General features: G+C 36.8%; 1 protein-coding gene across 4 annotated transcripts in view; it reads left to right on the forward strand.

Moving 5' to 3' along the window:
• LAMA2 (laminin subunit alpha 2) overlaps positions 1 to 18,143 on the forward strand; it is a 336,473-nt gene that overhangs the window by 196,945 nt on the left and 121,385 nt on the right. For all 4 annotated transcript variants that reach the window (XM_086877039.1, XM_086877040.1, XM_086877041.1 and 1 more), the window contains exons 17-20: positions 2,249 to 2,376; positions 7,142 to 7,228; positions 13,374 to 13,585; positions 17,994 to 18,100. In XM_086877039.1, the coding sequence (XP_086733165.1) occupies positions 2,249 to 2,376; positions 7,142 to 7,228; positions 13,374 to 13,585; positions 17,994 to 18,100 (534 nt within the window). The remainder of the gene's footprint in view (positions 1 to 2,248; positions 2,377 to 7,141; positions 7,229 to 13,373; positions 13,586 to 17,993; positions 18,101 to 18,143) is intronic.

Genomic DNA, 18,143 nt, shown 5'->3' on the forward strand with positions numbered 1-18,143 from the left:
AGACTGGATTGAGTAGGAGTAGACACAGTACATGGAAATGACTGATGTTAAAGTGCCAGAAAGTACTTTGTCAGAGTGAAGGTGGTCAGGTCTTTGTAACAAGAAATATTTTCCTACAAAATGGAAGGTTTCAGGTGTTTCACTTTAAAAGAGCAGAACCTGCAAATACAACTCAGCAAGAGATGTAGAGTATTAGCTTCTCTCACTTTAATAACATCCTTGACATATAAACTGTTCATATTCTTCAAAACTGTTAAGATATGTCTGAGGATATTTAAAGCTAAACTTATCACAAAAGATGAATCCATTATTTTTCAGAAAAAGTACAAATAATTTGACACGATGTCTTTAAAAAGTTGAATTGCAGAGGATTTTTCTTTTGAAACACTTAAATTATCTTTGTCACATCTTCTTTTAAAAGCATATTGTTCCTGGCTACTTTTTTGGTATGGCTGGTAGATTCTTTTTGAATGTCAATGCTTGAAATACCAAACAAATGGATTAGTTAACTTATGGAAGTTGATTTTAACCCATCTGGCTGTTCTAAAGCTGTAATTTTAATTGATGAAGTGTTTCAGTAATTTGGTATTAGCTCACAATCTACAAATTATGTCAAAATATAGTATTGTTGATTGAGGTTTTCATTTCAAATATATGCTGATTGTGTGCACTAGCAATAAGAATTCACCCTTTAAAACAACAAACAGTATTTCTGGAGGCAAATGCTTTTGATGGCAGTGCACTCATGACTAAAAAGGGCATTGTGTTTTTCAGCTGCCCCGGTGCAGAGCACAGTGCAAAAAATCTTTGTACAAATCATTGCAATCCTGGAAAGCTGTGAAAAAGGAATCAGTGTTCCTTAGAATACTGTCTGTTTCTTTATTGAGGATAAATTATGTCTTCCAGACAGGAAGGCTGTTAAATAGCAATCAGTACCATATGCGTGACTTACTAAAATGATAAAACAATTTTAAAGTGTTCTTAAAAAACTATTTTAAATTAAATCTTAGGTTTGAAAGCGCTTAAAAAGAAAACCAAAAAACAAACAAAAACAAACCTCCAGAGTTCTTAAGGTGTTGCTTGGGTGGAACATTCTAGATTTGATCTGGCCCATAGTCTAAAACACAGCAGAACGTACCCCATTAACAAAAATCTCTGTCATGGCTTTCATTTTGGCCTTTTGAAGTTGACATAGGCTTTTTCAGTCCTTTTTTCAGTCCGTACCAAGCACGTCAATATGGCATTTAACATTCAAAACCATTCCTACTGCTTTCTTTGTTTCTGCATTGTGAAAGGGCTACACTTGAGGGAAATATCTTGTGGGAAATAGCAGTAAAAGGAATAGTGTGGTGTGCTAGTAGTGTGGGGCAAAGAAAGGAAAGAGAGAAAGCCAGAAAAGTAATTTTCTGAATCTATTATGGATTCTGTGAAATTACATAGAATTTCTAGATTCTATGTGGTGAGAGGGAAGAAGAATAGAAAGGGTAATTACTCTTGAAAACTTGGTTCTTACAAAACATTATGAGAAGCTTTTTCTCTCAGGACCGATTTCCATTCTGCTGAAAGATTCTTTAATTTGAGATCAGCCAACAGCTATATACAAAGATGCAAATGTAGTACTGCCATTTTTATACTGCATGTTTCATATGCTCAGCTAATTTCTCTCCTATTATGCAGTCACATAGATGAACACAAACTGTTGGATAGCACCCTATACATGGTATACTTGTTCTTCCTTCTACTCACGAAATAGAGGCTGGATTCTATTCTAGGAAGTAAGAATTAAGTAATTCAGGCTTTGCTACTGTTTACAAATACTGATAGCCATATGCCTTGTAAAATGAACTAATGCACATATATGTCAAAAGTAATAATTAGTTTTTAAAAATTACATTGTCTGCATTATATTTTTTGAATCAGCATCTGAAAACTGTCGCAAAATATGGCCTATTGCAAGACTGCATTACTAAACCTGTCTTATGCTGCTTTGAAATTTGGTTTCCTTTAAACAAGCTAAAACAATAATACAGCTGTAGTGTGGTGTAAATGTAAAGGTTTTCTGTTAAATATTCTTTTTGTTTTACATGGAAAAAAGCTATCCACAAGAACATAACAAAGCGCTGATTGTGACAGCTAACCTGCAGAACTGTTTCTCAACAAGCAGCAGAAAATAGGGATAAATGTTGCAGACCTTTTTCCATATGCAAGTTGTCTAATTGTCAATTTGTACTTTACATCTTCTGTTTAGAACTGCAAACACAACACAGGTGGTGCATATTGTGATAGATGCCTGCCTGGCTTCTATGGTGATGCAACTAAGGGGACAGCTGAAGACTGTCAGTTGTGTGCTTGCCCCCTAAATATACCTTCTAACAAGTAAGTTGCATATTCATTGCATATTTCACTTTTCCCCTTAGTAAATTGCATAATTTCTTAATTTATATTTTTACATGTATGCTTTTTCCTTTCAATCAAATAATATATTCTGCAATATAAACTTTTATTTTTATGATTGTACAGAGTGCTTAACTAGGCAGATGAAGAAAAAACTGGATGAGAACAAGGTAGAAAGAACAACACAGAATTTGGATGACTGCTTTTCAAATTAATTACTAGCATTTGCTTTTCTGTCCTCCTTAAGCGTAGCTGTTTCTAGTTTTAAAGCTGAATTTGCAGATTTGATGTGTGTTTTTTCTGTTTTTACTTTTCCCTTTCTTCCAGTCTACATTATTTGATTCATTTGGAATTTGAATTCATCCCTAGATATTATAAGTGAAAATATTTTTTCAGCATATCTCAGAAAAAATATTGTACATTTGTTTTATTAAATAACAATAGAAGTGAAAAGTTATTCAAAATTCTGATCTAAGAACCAAAATTTCCTTCATTACAAAAGCTTGTCTGTGCTACTCTATCGCTTAACTTAATAGACCAAGTGGCTTGAACATTTTTTCATTGGTTTTGTCACAGACAGTGCCTGGAAAATAATAGTACCAAAAGCATTTTACATGATGTACCTGAACAAAACCGTTCTGAATTTTGTGTGTGGAATTGTATCCTATTAAAATTGCACTGATCAGAGCAGAAATAGTCTAAGCACTTATGAGTGGAAATTCCAGGGGATTGTAGCATGGGAGCCTGCCTTCCTGATAACACAGCTCTTGAGATGGTTTTATTAGATAGATATATATATACACATATACATATATATATAGATATAGATATATAGATATATAGATATAGATATATATGAGTTTATTATATCTGCTGCTCAGGCATGGTTCTGCTGACATTCTCATTACCTGGTATTTCCTTGCCTCAGTAATCAATTATCTTTCTCTTGTTTGAGAACACTGTGTCACACTTCGTGTGACAAAGAAGGAAAAACACTATCACATTTCTGTCTTGCACAGACATGCAACAAACCAAGTCAAATAGATTAAATTTAGGTTATGACTGGCAAAGTGCCTGGAGACCTCCATTACGTAATTGTTATAGTTCTGGGTGCTTTACTTTCCTATTTTGAAGTTAACAGTCCCCTTTTTAATGTTTAGGTTTTTTGAAAAAAATAACAGGAACAGAACAAACATGCAATATAAATGTTCTTTGAACTGTGAAACTGTGTGGGTCCTGAAGTCTACAAAGTTTAGCTTTGTAGAACTCACTATAAGGTTCAAGCTCTAATGATGTTACAGTCTAGACCAATTATTAAATTCGTTTATGAAGAAAAAAGAGGTTTTAAAGATTTAATGTGTTACTTGAAGGCTTTTAAAATATTAGTTGCCAATGAGTTTGTTGTGCAAGGGATAATATTTGCAAACAGTTCAGATACATTCATGTGAAAAATAAACTTTTGCCAAGTTCATGTCACTGTGCAGATGTAGTATATGTCATGTTCTTTCTGAGTAACTGAAAAAGTGACTAATTGTGTGTACAAATTATTATAAATAGCTGTGTATAGATTTTAATTCCTGAAGTATTTAATTCCTAACATGATATGACAGGACATTTGTAGGTTTCTAAGCTTAATACCTAATTTCTCACTGCATAGAGAATATTGTCCATGTGACAATATGAGCCTGTGACATATATTTCTATTAAGAAATAAGTTTTATATTTTACGGCAGTGTCACATTTATTTTATGATGCTTATAGTGGTTCCCTTCACTGTTGTCACAGCACTTGACTCTTTCTTTGCAAAGCCACATAAAGTGGCATGTAGAAATGATGTGGTGGTTGTGTTCTGTTGTTGACTTCAGTGCATTTAGCTGCTGCTAATTCCCTTTCCTGTTTCCTAATGGCAGGAGTTTCCATATGCAGTCACTGAAGCCAGTCATGTGCCTTCTGAAGCACAACAGTCATAAATGGCTTGCCATATGTCAGAAAAGAGCAATTGGCCAAATCAGGAAACAAAAATTAAGTTGTCTAAGCTTGTTTTCTACATCCTGGGTTGTATTTTCTTCTTTTTGCATGTATCTTCATATATGTGCTTATGTGATGCAGATGAAATCAATAGCCATGTTATAAATGGTCTTTGCAATGAACACATGACTCCTTCATCCTATGTCGTCTTGTAAATAAACCACTCTTAAAAACTGTTTGAACATTCTTAGTCCTCAAGCATTTTCAAAGGAAATTATTTTTTCCCCCCATAATTTCTAAAAAATACAGATGTTTGGGATAATTTCTGCTCTTGATGTAGACATAAATTTAATATGGGAATTTAATACAAGTAGAGAAGACTTTGACAGGAATGCTTTATCACTGGAAATGGGAGACAGAACATCTCTCATTTGCCCTGGGAAGGTTGGGAGTAAATTCACAGTACATGAACTAAGAATTTGGGTTGATCTCAGAATTTTAATTTTTTCTTGGAGAATTAGATAAAATCACAAGCATATTGTCAGGGGATGTTTTCTATAACACACTAGGAAGCTTTTAGGATGCCCTGTCTCCCAACACAGACTTACCACATGCATTCCCATACTGTGTATTCATACTTGTCCTGTGTCCTGACTCGTATTAGTGTCATTACCATAAGGGAAAACTGTAAAAAGCAATGAGAAATCAAGAGGGAGACTACAATTTTTTGAACCTTGTTTTGACAAATCAATAGTCACAGTTCATTAGTGTTTAGCATTAGTGAGTAATGAGATTCTCAATAATCAGGAAGAATAATCTTTTCTCAGCCTGCTATCATATATTTCCTTTACAGCACGCAGATGGGAATTTCTCAATATATTAATGTTTAGTGTTGAAATGTGGTCCAACTAATAAGTCACAGAAAGAATCAAGGAGGCAAGGTCTGAGCATAATCCTTAAAACATGGAAATGCTACTATTCATCATTATTGCTTAGCAATGATAAGTATATTATCATTATTATCATCCTTACAATTACTATTATTATTATATTTAAAATGTAGGCAGTTAAGTTCAGAGCTCTTGGTGGAACTTTAGTACAGTTAATTTTTTACAGTGCTGTAAAGAGCTGTGATAGCATCTCCACAAAATTTCCCATGAAGCTCTTAGAAAGAGTGAGGTTGGGACTGACAACCAGGAACTTACTTGAAATCAGGTGCTGCTGATTATATTAAAAAATAATGTGTGCCTTCATTGCTTTTAAAGAACAAAATGAACAATTACTGACTCTTCATACATTTGTCAATCTATTATTAAGTAAATGACATTGCAAAATAACACTAACATATCCTTATAGAAAAGAGAAAAATCCCAGCACCTCTCTATATTTATTGGACCTTACCATCCCACATTTTTCTTATTGATCTCTTATATTTGTGAGATAACACAGAATAAAGAATAACTGAGACAGATCACAGGATGGATGACTCCAGAGAAGTGGGGTCTAGTCACCAGAAGCTAATCACATTAAATGATGCTACTTAAGCTTTTCTGTCCTCCCTGGGCCTGTTACTTTCCAGAAACTGTCATGATATACCCTGCTTTAATATATCCAAGGTCAGATTATGTCTATTTGTTATTATTGTAGCATGCACTGCTACCTTGAATATACCTTCCTTCTGCTGTCTTTATTGGAGCAATTCTACTGCTTCTCAAATTCTATTTTCCTAGGTTATAAAAGATAATTTAGCATCTTTTTTTCACATAAGTGCTTTGTTTTCCCCTTTGAATGGTCACCCTGCTATGCACCTACTCACATTCTTTTATTTTTTTTTCTTTTTCTACTTTTCTATTTAGTCAATCAGAATTGATTACCATTATTTAGATGAGGCTTTATAAAGATGCTTGTATGTCTCTGTCTCTAATAATCATTACAGAATTACAGAAGAAAATATTACCTCTTCTTCTGTGTAGTATCCTTTAGTGTGTCAGAAAGTTTCTTCAGAAAAGTGTGTTAAGGGAGAAAGATTATGGAAAGCAAAATGCTAAAAGTGAAGGAACACAATTCAGAGTTAAACACAGGCATTGAGATGTGGAGCTTGCAAATGGCTACAGTATCCTTATTTACAAAAAGAGACAAAAAAACCCCAAAAAACCAAACCAGCCAAAAATAATTAGAGTATAACAAAGAGGTAAAGCTTTCTAGTCTGCAAGTTATTCTTAAACTTCAACATGCCTGTGTGGCCTGTTGCTTGAGGTCATTGGCACTCGATTAACTCAAGTACGCTCCCTGGGAAGCTGTACCAGATATTTCCCATTTTGCCCCTCCCCTGTCTTGTTCATTGGGTTCTTTTCACAGCTGACTATACACAAAGTTAACTGAGCTTTTAATCGGTTGTCCTTCAGAAAGATTTATATAGGGGCCAGTTATGGCACAGATTGTTTTGCCAGTCCCTCAGGGGCACAAACAAACAGCTGTACATTCCTGCCTTTTTAATGGTATCCAGACCTCTCACTGGCAGGCTCAAGTCCTGTAATAACAGGCTATTGGGATGCTGCCATCCGCTGCTCTATATTCAGTGTCACAGAAATAGCAGAGTCATTCCAAATTCAATTTGCTGGAGTCAAACTTAAGCCCCATGTCCTAGACCAGAATCACTTTTCCTGGGCACTGTTTTGCAAATTAACAATCTCTGAAGTGGGAAGAGAGCTATGCTGCTAACCATGTTTTCTTTATGTTTCTTCCTTGTCCCTCTTCTTTCTCAATATCAACAACACAGCTTTAGCCCAACGTGTCATTTTGACCGACATCGTGGATTAATGTGTGATGAATGCCCAGCTGGCTATGTGGGACCACGCTGTGAAAGGTAAGCAGGCACCATGCTTTAAGTCATATGAGACCTGAAACAAAAGTATTGATCACATGGAGCTATTCTGCTTTTTATTGCCTCCCCTTCTCATCCCCATTCCTCTTCTGAAACTCACTGAAAAAATTCCTGTGTATTTTCCTCTGATATTGGATCTATGAATTTGTATTTTTCTTATGCTTGTTTTATTGTTTTATGGTAAAATGTGAGGTTTCCAAGAAGCTTCTTGGAATTCTTGATAAATAAGGGTCTTTGTTTAAAAAGTCTCTTCTAGCTTTTCTGTCACTCTTCTGAGATTTTTATAAAGCTTTTGTCTCTTTTGTCATTTGAATGTTTAGAGCATGGTGATTCAAATATGCAGTAAATTACTGATGCTTCACTTAGAGAAGTTATTATGCAGTGAAAATACAGCTCTTCTAATAAGTTATTTGTATATTTTTATTATTTTTTTAAAGAATATTTTGCATTTTTGTTGCTTCTCATTTTCTGTTGCAGTCTTTATTTAGCAAGTGGAACAAACTGGGCTTTAATGACAAAAAAAGATAACTCTTCTATGTCAAATACATAAAAAAGTTCAATACGTATTTTCTACACTTATTGCTGGCTTTACAAAGGCATTATGCTGCAAGGATCATGTGGAGAATTTAAATGTAACAAAGAGTTAGTGTGAGTGCTAGTGCTAAGCTCCCAGGAACCCCCATCCAAAGGAGGTGAGACCACACAGGCGAGGGATATCACCACTGTGTCTACATGCCTTTGGTCCCTTGGGATTTCACATGGATGGAACAGATTTCAGGAGCAGTTAGTGTGCCAGGGGACCTCTGCTAGCTGTTTGGAGGTCATGATGAATCATTATTGGCTTTGTCCCCAAGATCTCAGTCCTCTGTGACCCTGCCAATGACACCTTTTTAAGAGGGGCTTGGGGAGCCAGATAACTGTGTAACACCTTCCTAGACAGTCAAGGGGCATGGAAACCTGGCCCTTGTGTTAGTAGGCTCTTGCCATTTGACACTTCCATGAGCTGCTTGAAGGATTTCTCAAGGCAAACCCTAAAAAAAGGTAAGGCTTCCGAATGAAAACTTAAAATATTCAGGCTGGGATGAGAAGAAGTAGGAATAAACCAAGAGCAAGAGACAACCAGAAAAGCAGAAACCTGACCATACACTGTGAATCTCCCTGTAGTCCCCTCTTTCCAATTTACAACTACTTCCTTTTAAATCCCCTGTTGTGCTATATCTGTCCTGAAGTGAGAGTGCAGGCTGTCACCTGTTTCCACCCATCATCACCGAGTCTGCTCCTGCTGCTGCTATTTCTGCCTGTCTTTTCCTGTCTGTCTGGGAAGTCATCACCTTCTTTCAGCTAGTGGGCTGTGAAGTTAATGACGGCAGGAATAAATGACATCAAGAGCACTTTGGTGGCAGTTTGTCAATGCAGGGTCATTGACAGCTTCCATTAGCAACAAGTGCTGTGTCTGAGCAGAGCACAGGCTGTAGATGCAGTAGGACAGAGTCTGAATAAATGGCTAAATTGGATTTTAGCCTGATCTCCTAAGGAAATGAGGCCCCTGTGATCTTTTTGTGCATGTCTCTCTGGCTGTCTGCGAAGTGTCTGCACTGGTTGGTCAATTTCAACCAAATTTGGCAGAAGGTAGGAGGCCTCAAAGATGGTAATTGTTCCCGAAGGTTTTATGAAAAGTGGCTGAATAGAGGTTAATAAATCAGGACATATCATAGCTAAGAGGAAGAATACTGTGTGAACTCACACCTGATTAAAAAGATAGAGAGAGAACAAGAGAGATTGCTAAATATTCTGCCCATAAGAAAACTTTCACAGGAAAAGGTAAAGGTGCTGCTGTAGCCTGAGGGATTACTCCCAGCTGAGTAGCAACATCCTGCAGCAAATAATCAGCCCTTAGCCTTGTAGCCATGAGATATAAATCCACTGGAAATTAGGCCATTAATTCCAAAGCTCACAGAACTATTTGCTTTTAATTGTAGCAAGTTGTTTTAAAATGTCTGCAGCTGTCAATAATAATGATCAGGAGAAAGCATGTTGCATTTTGCTATTAGCAGTGGTTGTATAATTGCTGAGAGAGTTTACATTAAAATCTCTTTCATTTTAGCAACTACAAAGTGACAAGTGATCTGAGCCACGTGATTCATTAGCTGAACAATGCTAAATTATCATGACATACTAAGTATCATGAAGTGAGAGTGTGCAGCACTGTACTTATTCAGCCTAAAAATATACCCTCTGTCCCCTAGGGAGGTACATGTATCTGTCTGATTTGTAAAATGTCAAAAAAAAAAAATTGCTATGTTTTTCATTGAAAATCTCAGGAAAATGGTGCCATAATTGCTTAATATTCTAAAGGGTCCAGTTCATAACACCATCAAAATAATTGCAGATATAAACTGTATTGGGAGTTATCATATATCTATAATGATAGAGAGGGCTCAGCTTTCCCATGTAATGTTTTTCCCTAACAAATTAGACTTATGTTTTTTTTCTTTGCTCACTTGCTCACTTTTCCAAAGGCATATGAGTTAGCATGGACATTCTCTTAACTTCCTAGAAAGGATGTATGAGGCAAAAGGTTGTCTTTTTAGCCCAACACATTTACATGATGATGATATCCATTTTCCAAATGCAGTCTTGCTAGGGAAAAGAAACAAAATAGATGAGTCTAGCTTTTCCTGTAGGACTCCATGATTTATGTGCATGGATCCAGTGACTTTTTTCTCCTACAAGGAGGGTCAGTGTCCCTCATGTGTGAGGAGAAGGGTGAGCTGACCCATGTCCTTTCTTGTCCCCACCTCCCCCAGTCTTGACGCCTAGCACAGAGTGCCTCCATCCACAGCCTCTCATGAGTACTGTGGCTTCAAACTGCTGCTCATTGTAGCAAATAAAATTCTTAAAATTCTTCCACTAGTGCCAGAGCAGCGACTCTGTGGTGCAGTACTGATGGGAAAAGGGTCAAACATTTCAGGAGATTTGGTACAAAAAATGTGTTACACAAGAACGTCTGCAGCTTGCAGAGGCAGGCATTCTGACATTAGGAAATGCAAGATTTATAGTTGGTCACACAACAATAACATCTGTGCTGTGCACCTGAGTTAAGATATCTCACCGCGTGCTCACAAGCCGTTTCTCCACAGGGCTTTTGCCTGATTTTGTGCACAGGTTGAACGCACATAAATTTCAAAGGCTCTGTAAAAATAGTATTTCCAGACTTAAAAGTGTTCGGATTTGCAGGCTTAATTAACTCTGTCTCAAGGGCTTTTTTTTCCTGGTAAATATAAAGAAATGTATAAAATAGGCCTGCATTTCTGTGCATATATGTGTATACACAAAGCACCATACAGATTGCTATGGGGAATATTAACTCCATACTGACCAGGCCCAGTACAAATTCATACACTTATTTTTAAGTAGTAGCCCTGTATTTGGCACCACTTACACTAAATCAAAGCAGTGCCACTGACAGACATAGCTGCATTTGAGAATAGAAAAAAAAAAAAATATGGGCACAATCTTTTTTTCATTGCTTTTACTCCTATTTTTAGTTTATTTTTTTAGTTTATTTTTTAATCTCAGAGGTGTCATTAGGTTGTAGTTAGAAGAAATCTATTTTTACATGTATTTCGTGTAAAGCAGAAAAGTAATTTTCCATGCCACATACTTACTGGTGTTTTTCAATCTAAACCTTCCCAAATATATAATGCTTTGAATCTGAGAAAAGAAGCTGAAGTAGGAATGTCCTTAAGGAAATAAAGATGGAACTAAGGAAAGTGGATTTTTTTCTCTTCCCCTGAAACTTAAGAGGTGATAGAAAAAGAGGAAGAATTTACATAGATGTTCATGTACACAGTTCTACTATAAGCTTTAACTGGTTTACCCCTACTTTCAGGATCATCTTCAGTTGGATTTGAGATTATGATAAGTAAAATGTGGCTATGTGATGGTAGTGGGTTTTTCTAATTGTAATTATCAAAGTGTAAACTGATGAGAATACAATCGAGTTATCGAGGTCTCCTGCTGTTAATAGAAGGAAATTATTAGCAGTGTATTTCACACAAATCATTGGAGTATTCTTTCTGTGAACTGCTTGGTAAATTTCTGTGAATGCTGTCAAATACAGAACTAACCCCTAAATGAAAGTGGAAGAAGAAAACAAACACACATTAAGTGAAGTCCAATGGATTAGTAGGACCAAAAGATGCAGATCTATGAAAAACACATCAGTAGTATGTCAGCAAAGCAGTTAAGGGTTAACAAAGAGTTAATTTCAGATGTAATCTTGTTTAGGTAAATTAAGATAACTGAATAAATTATCCAAATACTCTCTGGTTTTGATACAATATGGCTATTAATTGTAACATGTTAAGATACATTCTTCGCCTTTGTAACTGAGATATTGTCACTGAAAAAAAGCCAATTTATTTTGGCAAAATTAAGCTAAAAATTAGTCTTTTGTCATTGCTGAGATAGCCTCCATCAAGGAAAAAATAGTCTCTTCCTTTGCAGGAAATAAAATTAATTTCTACATTTATGACAGATTCTGAAAATAAAATACCTGAATTGTTCTAATGAAAAGATTTTGATGTCTTATTGCTATGAGGAGATGATTTTGAGAGATGACTGTGCTACAGGAGTGGGCTAAATTGTGGAAATTTTACTCATGGTCCTGAGTGCTTACATGCACCCAAACCACTGGACTGTTTATACATATTATTGGTCTGTGTTCTGCATCGTGGGTGTTTTGAGAGAATGGAAAAATAATCCTATTTTGTGTAAAATTACGGAAAACTGCTCTATTAGTTCGCACTATTTTTTCCTCCCTGCTCTCAGTTATCCAGTTTTTATAATCTTTGTGATCTTTGCTGAAGATATTGAATAATATTTAGTACACGTTTAGACAGCTTTTCTTAGGATCCAGATAAAAGCTTTATGAGATGTTCTGGAAGCAAGGAAAAGGATGAACTTGACACACACAAGAGTGACAGCATAGGGGAGCTCTGCATTCCTGTATTAGGATGATAAACAAAACCTTTCCTTGACCATGCTATCCAGCACTACTACAAAGTAGAGGATATCTGTACATTAAAACTCCATTCAAACAGACTTTAAAATAGCAGGAAAAATTATTTTGTGCAATATGCTTTATGTACTTTCTGTTTTCCTTATACTAATTGGAGTTCATCTGAGAGGCACATGAATAAATTCATTAGCCAGAACTGTGCAATTTTTCTTTTCATTTTCTTCACTATCTACAAGTTGCTCTTACTGTGAAGTGTGAACAAATGTAACAGAAAGGGAAAGCAGACTAGATTATAAACAGGAAATAGGTTGTGAGGGGAGTAGAAATTTGCTTTAAATACAGACTTGTGTAAGGTCAGATCCACTAACCTGCTTTGCATGGTACTCACGGAAAATTGCAGGTGGGCAGGGTGGAAAAGGATGTGATATTTTCAAACAATTCTCTTAAAGTATGGAAGGTAGAGTACACAACAACATAGTTCCTGTGCTAATGAGCAGTCTTTTTGTTACTTGCCCATACACAGAGATTAGAAATCCATTAATTAAGCAAATCTAACCATGCAGTAAATCAGGGGAAGTCAAAGTCAGAGGACAGATCTTGTTAGGTAAACAAATTTATGTCTGTATTACATTCTAAAGGTATTTTTCTAAACTAAAGAAGTTTTTAAGGCAGAGGGTAAAAAAATCATCAGGCTTGCTGGTGATTGAGTACAGAACATCTATACCTAATGTTCTGTAATACAAAGTATATCTAACATAGTCATATTTTTTGACTATTGAATTGCAAGGGACCTTTCAAGGTCATCTAATCCAACCCCCCTTCCTCTAGAGTGCCACTGAGATTTCTTGCTAAGCTTTGTCTCACCTTCAGTCCCAGTGACAAGATTTTTCTCCCACTGAAGTCTAATTACTAGCAGAACTGGCAGGATTTCAGCTGGTACTGTATCTACAGCATTGTTAAAAAAAGAGGAGAGAGAAAGAAGATGCTTAAGACACACTTGAGAGAAGATCAAATCATTTTTGGTGATTAGGGAGGCAACAGAATTAAATATTTCTAATGAGAGGATTATTTAAGGCTCCTAACTGATGATGTCTTTTACCGCAGGTGTGCAGAAGGCTATTTCGGACAACCTCTAATACCAGGGGGATCATGCCAGCCATGCCAGTGTAATGACAACCTTGACTTCTCTGTTCCTGGCAGCTGTGACAGCTTGTCTGGTGCTTGTCTGATATGTAAGCCAGGTACAACAGGCCAATATTGTGAGAGGTGTGCTGATGGATATTTTGGTGATGCTCTTCATGCAAGAAACTGTCAACGTAAGTCACGAACTTTCACAGCTCCTGACAGTATTGATCTATCCCATAACTTTGTTCCTGAGAGGAAGGCTGCGCCTCTGTATGTGTGAGCAAGAGACTGATACAACTCTAAAAACGATACTGTGAATCTGCATCTGGAAAGGGAGGCTTTAGAGTAATAGAAGAACTTATTAAAAAATCTCTAGTTGAAGCAGACATGGGAAAAAAACAGTGGAGCTTTGCATGGGTGCAAAAGGTTATACTAAATGTCAGATCTACAAAAATAAATACAAATAAATTGAAACTATTCGCTAAAAAATGCTATAAGCTACCCAGAAAAATCCTGTTCTCTTTTAAGATTGAAAGGAGGGAGTGATGTTTCAGTTTGAGGGTCCAGCTCTGGCAGCCTTCATAAACTGTTTCCCCACTTATATAACTTCAGTAAGAGTAGGGAGGTGCTGCTACTTGCAGGTCAACATTCACCCACCTGCCAATCAGACCCTAAAATCTCCAGACAAGTTTTCTAAAATGCTCTGGAGGAAGATACCTGGCAGCAAACTACCAATTCTCAGCTGAGTGGTAACATGTTATTCAACTACCAGCCCCAGTACATCCTTCCCCATAGTGATTGCAAAAATTATTCAGTGGAGATGAAAGATTGTGTAGGAACAGGAGCTTTTCTTTCTGTAGGAGGCAGTGTCTCTCTCAGAGCTGTTGCTGGCACAATTCAGAATGCAGAACGAGTGCTTTTAACTTAAAAACTTTCTTCATATACTCTTCCTTCACATTCTGAGAAGTGGAATAAAACAAGTTACAAACTGTCCTGAAAGAGCCGAGCATTTTTTTCACTGTCACAAGGATTTATTCCTGTTTGGTCCATTATAATAAACACAAGAGTAACCTCACTGAGTACAAAGGTGTTATAGTAGGATAAAATATTAGTATTAATATATTAATATTAGCAGGATAAAATTACTAATATTAGGAACATGGGGACCATGTATGCAGTCTGTGTTGTGAGCAGAGGAGTCTGAGGCTCTGGCATCCATTTCCAGAACTTGCCCTATAAGCAACTTGCAGTCTAAAAGTGGAAATCCAAGGTCATGTTGGACCTCGGGAGAGTGTGTGGGAGCTAACAAGATGCAGAACATCACTGAGTTTCTCAGTTAAGGGCAATAAGCACTGATGTACGCAAAGTCATAGATAACCCTGAAGACATGCCTGTGTAAATGCTTTCTGTACCTACCTTACACAATGCCAGAAAAAAATCAGACAATCCTATATGTTCTCTCCATAAGTTAACAGGTCACAATGAATGATGTCATATAAGTTACAATGTTAATGTGTAAAGCAATTTTATAAGAGTATTTCAAAAATTACAGCTTCCAGTAGCTTACCACCATTCTTGAGTCATGATGAATGGTGCTTTGACCATTTCCACAGTAGTAACAGGTCCATGAGAAAGAGATTTTATAAGAGGGGAGTTTGGAAAACATACAATTTAAAAAATATATTTAAAATAAATACATGCTTCATGTTGAATTACAAGCTTTGCTTTTGTTGTTAGTAACATTGACAGAGCCCCCTAATGTATTCATATCCTTGTGCTTGCAGTTACCTTGTATTCATCTACTCTCTGCCTTTCATGTGGGTTTTCTTCTTTGCATATGATTTTTTATTTCCTTTGCAGACTTCCATGAAGTTTGCCCTGCAGCAACAATATCAGAGGGACTGTGCTTTTACTTTGTTGTTTTCAATTTTGTTCCTTATTAAAAAGCCAAATCCAAGAGTATTGCAAAGCATGAATTTGCTTTCAAATTATTGTTTGAAATGCTTCTTGCTCTTCCTCAGTACAGTACTGTTGTGTGCATTAACCGTTTCAAATGACGGTACAGCTTTATATCATCATAGCATCTCTGAATTTTTTGGTCTATCTATACAAAAACATAAATCTAAGAACAGTGAGCAAATGTCCTAAGCTTATTTGGTTAGATTCTAGTAGGTAGTTATTTGGAGTGAAACAGCGCAGTATGCTGAAGCAAATACCCGGGGGTTGAGCGGATGGTAATAGAGCTCAGTGTCACAAGATGAATTAAAGCAAATAATCAAGTCTGTCTGTGTTCCAGTGTATAGGTACTACTGTTGTAGGAGAATAAGTGTGTAGCTTCATCATAAATACAAGCTGATAAATATTTATAGAAATCTAGAGAGAATGAAGGGTCTTGACCAGGATCATTCGAGAAGAAAGTGAGACAAATTTCTCCAACAGGCTGCATTGTATTATGACAACTATTTGGAGGTTTAGACAAGAGCTAATTTTTCCAGTAGAGGTGAATGAATGGGAAGGCTCTAGGTGAGATAAATGCAATTTATCAGATTGAGTATCAGTTTATTAGATGAATAGCCCTGACTGTATGTTTCTTCTCTATGTACATACTGCTAGAGCCAAGAAAAACAATCTAAGTCCTGATATTCCAAATTGTTCCTTACCACTGCATTGCACTCAGTCATCTGTGACTGAGTTAAGACACCATGGAGTACTGCTTGCAAAAAAAGGTCTAAATAGGACAAACTCATCTGTTTATAAAATCAGTGTAAATTTTCTTTTGATTCTTGTGTTGTCATATGCCTGATAATAAAAACAATTCAAATCAGACTGAGCTCGTGTTTTGAGGTCTGTATGAAAAGGTTGGTGAAAAAATTTTAATTTGCATTGAGGATTGTAGTTTGTTGAATCTGAGCTTTAGCATCTTCTTTCCCCACTAACCAATTTAATTAAATATATACTCAAAACATGGATATATGTGATACTTATCACCATGTATGGTTTGGAGTGTAAGCAGTTTTAAAATATATTATGGTAAAGACAGCTGTATACAGGATGATAGAGGTAAATTATAGATTTGTTTAATATTGAAAGCTGTAAGGAAAAGATAAGCAATGTTAATTACATGAGAAGTGTCTTTTAATTTTTACTTTTTAAAGATATATTGCAAAACAGAAGGAGATCAAAATCTCTGAAAGTGTTACATGACTGGTATGAACAGCAGAACCATCACATTTTTGTTACTTATTCCAGAATTTTTGCAAACATTTGAGAAACAATGCCATGAACAGAATGGCAAGTCATAAAGTTGCTTCCATTAAAAGAAGCAACTTCTGCAGAATACCTCAAAAGCAAAAAACCGCACACCAATCTTTTCAATTTATAATTGGAAATTTTAAATTAGCAAGTCCAATGAAGTAATGAGGAAGGTTCTGTTGTAATAATCTATATATAGGAAAAATATAACTGCGTTGTCTCACATAGCACCTTCTGACATGCAAGTATATGACTGCCATGTGTTCACTGCTGGGACTCTTAAGTGTTTCTTGAAATGAAGGTGTCAGGTTGAGAAAAAAAAAAAAGCAACACATGCAGATAGGGCACTGCAGGAAGGCAAAATGTGCACTGGAGCCAAAGTTTGGAGAGTAGATTGATAATTGGTATAGATCTGTGGATTTATTCCCCTATGGGGGGTGGGGGGAAAGGATGTGCAGGAATTGACTGCAAGGTTATGGTCCACGTGACAGCGATCACATCCTTGTTCTCTACTGCGAGTGCTAAGGGTTTTTGCCCAAATCTCTGCATGGCAAAAGGACTGAAGAACACAACTTGTGGTTGAAGAACATAGACAGTGATAGGTATCTAACTCATAATTTTTCTTCTCCTAAAATGTGAGAATTTAAGAGCCAGAAGCATTGGTGTTTTCATCAAGAAACAGTGTTGTTACTGCCTTTTTAAATCTTCAGGAAAGCACTGTGATAAGTTAGGTTGGTCAGCTGGGTTCCATTTACTCTGGGAGCTGTGATGCTGTTGCTGAGACAGAAATCCTGGAGAGTCATAGTAGCAGATAATCCTTGGTATGTTTTTCAGTGCAGCCTGGGGCATGAGAGCATTACTGCCCCTGTATAGTGTTAACTTTGTACTGGGTTTGCAGCCTGCCAACATTCCCTGATGACTACATGCACAGGGAGTGAACTCCAGGACAGCAGAACCAGCACATGCAGCACATTTCCCACTGGTGGAACTACATTCTGTACACACCCTGTGTAAGGGTCTGTACCTTTTTTGTAATTATCTCTCAGCACTACCCTGCCCACTCTGAGTCTCTGGGCATATACTTAGTAATCTGCCCTTCACATCCTGCTTTGATCTGAGAGGAGCATCTAAAACAAGCTGTTAATGAACTTGAGGCAAAATTTCTGACTGCAATTTGGAGAAAAATTCCACATTAATCCAGGCAGGTTTGTCAGTGTATGGGAACAACACCTTCCTGTTTAACCCAGGCTGGGGGTTTGTCAGGGTGGGAAAAGCTGCACTGTAAACATTTGGCTATTAGATTTAGCTTCAGGGAACACACTGATGTCTCCTTCTTCTTCTCTGCAGCCTGCCACTGTCACATGAATGGCTCCTTCTCAGAGATCTGTGACTCTCGGACGGGCCAGTGCAAGTGTAAAGCCAACGTCATCGGGCGCCGCTGTGACATCTGCAAAGTGAGTGCCCAGAAATGGGGTTTCCATTCTGCTTTCTCCACTG

The sequence above is a fragment of the Cyanistes caeruleus genome, chromosome 2 (genome assembly GCF_971803275.1).
Source record: "Cyanistes caeruleus chromosome 2, bCyaCae1.hap1.1, whole genome shotgun sequence".
NCBI classification, from domain to species: Eukaryota; Metazoa; Chordata; class Aves; order Passeriformes; family Paridae; genus Cyanistes; species Cyanistes caeruleus.